The sequence below is a fragment of the Oncorhynchus tshawytscha genome, unplaced genomic scaffold (genome assembly GCF_018296145.1).
Source record: "Oncorhynchus tshawytscha isolate Ot180627B unplaced genomic scaffold, Otsh_v2.0 Un_contig_9112_pilon_pilon, whole genome shotgun sequence".
Taxonomy (NCBI): Eukaryota; Metazoa; Chordata; class Actinopteri; order Salmoniformes; family Salmonidae; genus Oncorhynchus; species Oncorhynchus tshawytscha.
The window spans coordinates 1-4,369 of record NW_024605257.1 but is presented as its reverse complement, the minus strand read 5'-3'; the positions used below and the strand labels follow the sequence as shown (position 1 = coordinate 4,369).

The following is a 4,369-nucleotide window of genomic DNA, read 5'->3' as shown; positions in this document are numbered from 1 at the left end:
AATAGTTGGTACTTGATGCAAAGCAGAACATTTCCACCCTATAAAAAGCAGATGGATTAGTAGAGAGGTGTGTGTGTGTGTGTGTGTGTGTGTGTGTGTGTGTGTGTGTGTGTGTGTGCGTGCGTGTGTGCGTGTGTGTGTGATTGCTTTGCTAAGTAAACCAGACTGTTTCATCACATTGTTTGCTGTAGATCAGGGGAAAATATTATGTTTTCATAACTTTAATATTGTAAAAACTATCCTAATATGGACTTTTGGGGGCAGAGAATAAAAAAATGGACTAAGATTTGTCACTCATGTTAAATGTGGGTGAATGAACTACTTTACTATAAAGTCTATAAAGTATTATAACAGTCTATAACGTATTATTAACTGTTATTAACTATTTACCAATTTCTGTAGTATCGTGTTATGAACCATAAATGTTAGTTAAGTAACAACTCACTTTGATCATTTATTCACTGGTAAGGAATGTCAGTTTACGTGAAGTCCACTGAGGTTTACGAACAGTTAAAACAGCACACTGAACAAAAGACGAGTAATAATACATAGTTTAACCTAAAAGGTTAACCCCAGATTTTCACTCTTTATTCAATATGTGCGATTTCTGCAAAATGCCTTAAATCAAATGGGTTTACAATATAATATTGAGCCATATATCAACAATATTTTATAAAATGTATCTTTCAAATAAGATTACAAAATGTAGAAACATATTGTGCAATGTATTGTACGGAGAACATTCAATTTCAAGGCTGTTACTAGCTGTTCTAAACTCTCTAAAGGCTTTATGTTACTTTGTTTGAGAAACAGACAATTGAGAAACAGTCTTTCTAAAGACACTGAGGGATCCAGTCACTGGAAATGTGGACGTAACCTCAGTGGCCTCTGCAGGCTTCTATAGCATGTTGCTGGGTCAGGGGTTTGAACAATGGAGCTGGGAATTCTTTAGGTTTGGTCATCAGGTATAAAAGAAAGGGTTAAACCAGGTAGGAATCAGTTCAGGAGCAGCAACCAGCAGCACAGTGAGCAAGCATGTCCACCAGCATGAACATGGGCAGGGTAAGTTTAAAACCAAAATATATGTTTAATTTTCATATATTGTTATGCAAAATACCTCTAGTGCTCTATAGCACCCCCAACTACAACATCAAAGACGAAGTGTGACTGAATAGCATTGCAGATTTCTCAAAAATGTTTGTTTCATAAAACATTTTAATTCATAGAAATGGCCCTTTTTTATTTTCAGGTCGTCTTCTACGAGGACAGGAACTTCCAGGGTCGTTCCTATGAGTGCAGCAGCGACTGCGCTGACATGTCCTCCTACCTGAGCAGGTGCCACTCCTGTAGGGTTCAGAGCGGCTGCTTCATGGTCTACGACCGCAACAACTACATGGGAAACCAGTACTTCATGAGGAGGGGAGAGTACTCTGACTTCCAGAGTATGATGGGAATGACTGATATCAGGTCCTGCCGCACAATCCCCATGGTAGGCCATATGATATTTAGTCTGCTGTTAACAGCCCCACTCAAGTAGCTTTGTGAAGTCCATAATCACACAAATCATATTGGCTCTGTGAGCTTTTCAACAGTCTGATGTACTCAGTAATTCATTCAACATACTCTTATTTCCTCCTAACAGCACAGAGGATCCTACAGAATGAGGATCTACGAGAGAGATAACTTCGGAGGTCAGATGCACGAGATGATGGACGACTGTGACTCCATCATGGACCGTTATCGCATGTCCGACTGCCAGTCCTGCAACGTGATGGATGGCCACTGGCTGATGTACGAGCAGCCCCACTTCAGAGGCAGGATGATGTACATGAGGCCTGGAGAGTACAGGAACTTCAGGGATATGGGCATGAGTGGCATGAGTGGCATGAGGTTCATGAGCATGAGGCGTATCACTGATATGTACTAGATATGTTATGTTGACCAAATAAAAGTGATTGGTAATCCATAACAATTGAGTGTTCTACATCATTTCAATATTTGGTGTTTTGTGTTTACATATGTAGGTATGATATAATATAGGACAATTATAAACACTACCGGTCAAAAGTTTTAGAACACCTACTCAATCAAGGGCTTTTCTTTATTTTTTACTATTTTCTACATAGTAGAATAATAGTGAAGGCATCAAAACTGTGAAATAACACATATGGAAACATGTAGTAACCAAAAAAGTGTTAAACAAATCAAAATATATATTATATTTGAGATTCTTCAAGTAGACACCCTTTGCCTTGATGACAGCTTTGCACGCTCTTGGCATTCTCTCAACAAGCTTCACCTGGAATGCTTTCCCAACAGTCTTGAAGGAGTTCCCACATATGCTGAGCACTTGTTGGCTGCTTTTCCTTCACTCTGCGGTCCGACTCATCCCAAACCATCTCATTTTGTTGAGGTCGGGGAATTGTGGAGCACAGGTCATCTGATGCAGCACTCCATCACTCTCCTTCTTGGTAAAATAGCCTTTACACAGCCTGGAGGTATGTTGAGTCATTGTCCTGTTGAAAAACAAATGATAGTCCCACTAAGCCCAAACCACATGGGTTGGCGTATCTCTGCAGAATGTTGTGGTAGCTATGCTAGTTAAGTGTACCTCAAATTCTAAATAAATCACAGACAGTGTCATCAGCAAAGCAACCCCACACCATAACACCTCCTCCTCCATAGTTTATGGTGAGAAATACACATGATCATCCGTTCACCCACACCTCTTCTCACAAAGCTCGTGTTTCTTGGCCCAAGCAAGTCTCTTCTTATTATTGGTGTCCTTTAGTAGTGATTTCTTTGCAGCAATTCGACCATGAAGGCCTGATTCACACAGTCTCCTCTAAACAGTTGATGTTGAGATGTGTATGTTACTTGAACTATGTGAAGCATTTATTTGGACTACAATTTCTGAAGCTGCTAACTCTAATGGAGAGGTAACTGCGGCAGAGGAAACTCTGGGTCTTCCATTCCTGTGGTGGTCCTCATGAGAGCCAGTTTCATCATAGCACTTGATTGTTTTTGCGACCGCACTTGAATAAACGTTCAAAGTTCTTGAAATGTTCCATATTGACTGACCTTCATGTCTTAAAGTAACGATGGACTGTCATTTCTCTTTGCTTACTTGAGCTGTTCTTGCCATTATATGGACTTTTACCAAAAAGGGATATCTTCTGTATAACCACCTAACTTGTTACAACACAACTGATTGGTTTAACTTATAAGAAGGTAAACCTGTTCATTGAAATGCATTCCAGGTGACTACCTCATGAAGCTGGTTGAGAGAATGCCAAGAGCATGGAAAGCTGTCATCAAGGAAACGGGTGGCTATTTGAAGAATCTCAAATATAACATACATTTTGATTGTTTACCACTTTTTTGGTTACTACATATGTGTTATTTCATAGTTTGATGTCTTCACTATTATTCTACAATGTTGAAAATAGTACAAATACAGAAAAATCCTAGAATGAGTAGGTGTTATAAAACTTTTGACCGGTAGTATAATATAATTGACACATTGCATTCAATAACAGATGTTAAGGGGGCATTCATTATCATCATTCAGACATTTCTATTTCCCAATAGTTGTTTTCATTTTTACCAGAAAGAAATGCATAACATTTAACTTCTACCCTATACCAGGGTATCCCAAACTCAGTCCTGGGTGCACGTTTTGGTTTTGATTTATGTATTTACTGTCAAAAAGCATTGAAATGAATGTCCTTCAGATGATAAAGAGAGATTTTGATGTTAACACTAAAGCATTAGTCAACTTGTAGAGCTAACAAACTTAGCTTAGCATACACGTTGTGCTACTCCACAAACACTACTCTAATTGATTGGCCAACATCGAGCCAGTGTACAATAAACGCGAATACATATTGATACAATTTACGAAAGCTTTTCTCTCTACATCATTATACAACTGCAATTAAAAAGGTGCCATGGTAATTTTCGATTAACAAGGTAAGAAAGTGTATAGTAATTGCCTAAAAAACTAAAGCCAATCATCAGTGAAAAATACAGTCAAATCAAGACAAAGTAAATACATGTAAATGAAGCAACAAAAGACTAAAATAGAGACTTCAGTTTGATAAATTACCCTCCAGCCAAATTATTGGTCCTGTGTGGTTCAGTTGGAAATAGTGTGGTGCTAGGTTTGTTTCCCTCAGGGATTACATATACTAAAGTGTATGCACTCACTGTAGTGTACATCACTTTGGATTAAAGTGTCTAGTAAATGGCATTTTATTAATAATATTAAAATATGTAACATTAGCAATATTGGTGTGATTTCTATGACGCTCATGTTGTAAGTCATAGGACGATACTTGTTAATGGAAAACATCCCCCTCTGTATGTT

The 4,369-nt window shown here is 38.3% G+C and overlaps 1 protein-coding gene across 1 annotated transcript; it reads left to right on the top strand.

Moving 5' to 3' along the window:
• Positions 1-821: 821 nt before the first annotated feature.
• On the top strand, positions 822-1,937 carry LOC112225845 (gamma-crystallin M3-like). Its single transcript, XM_024389947.2, has 3 exons — positions 822-1,062; positions 1,250-1,489; positions 1,643-1,937. The coding sequence occupies exons 1-3, from the start codon at positions 1,036-1,038 to the stop codon at positions 1,925-1,927; spliced, it is 552 nt and encodes a 183-aa protein (XP_024245715.2). The 5' UTR covers positions 822-1,035; the 3' UTR covers positions 1,928-1,937.
• Positions 1,938-4,369: the final 2,432 nt, after the last annotated feature.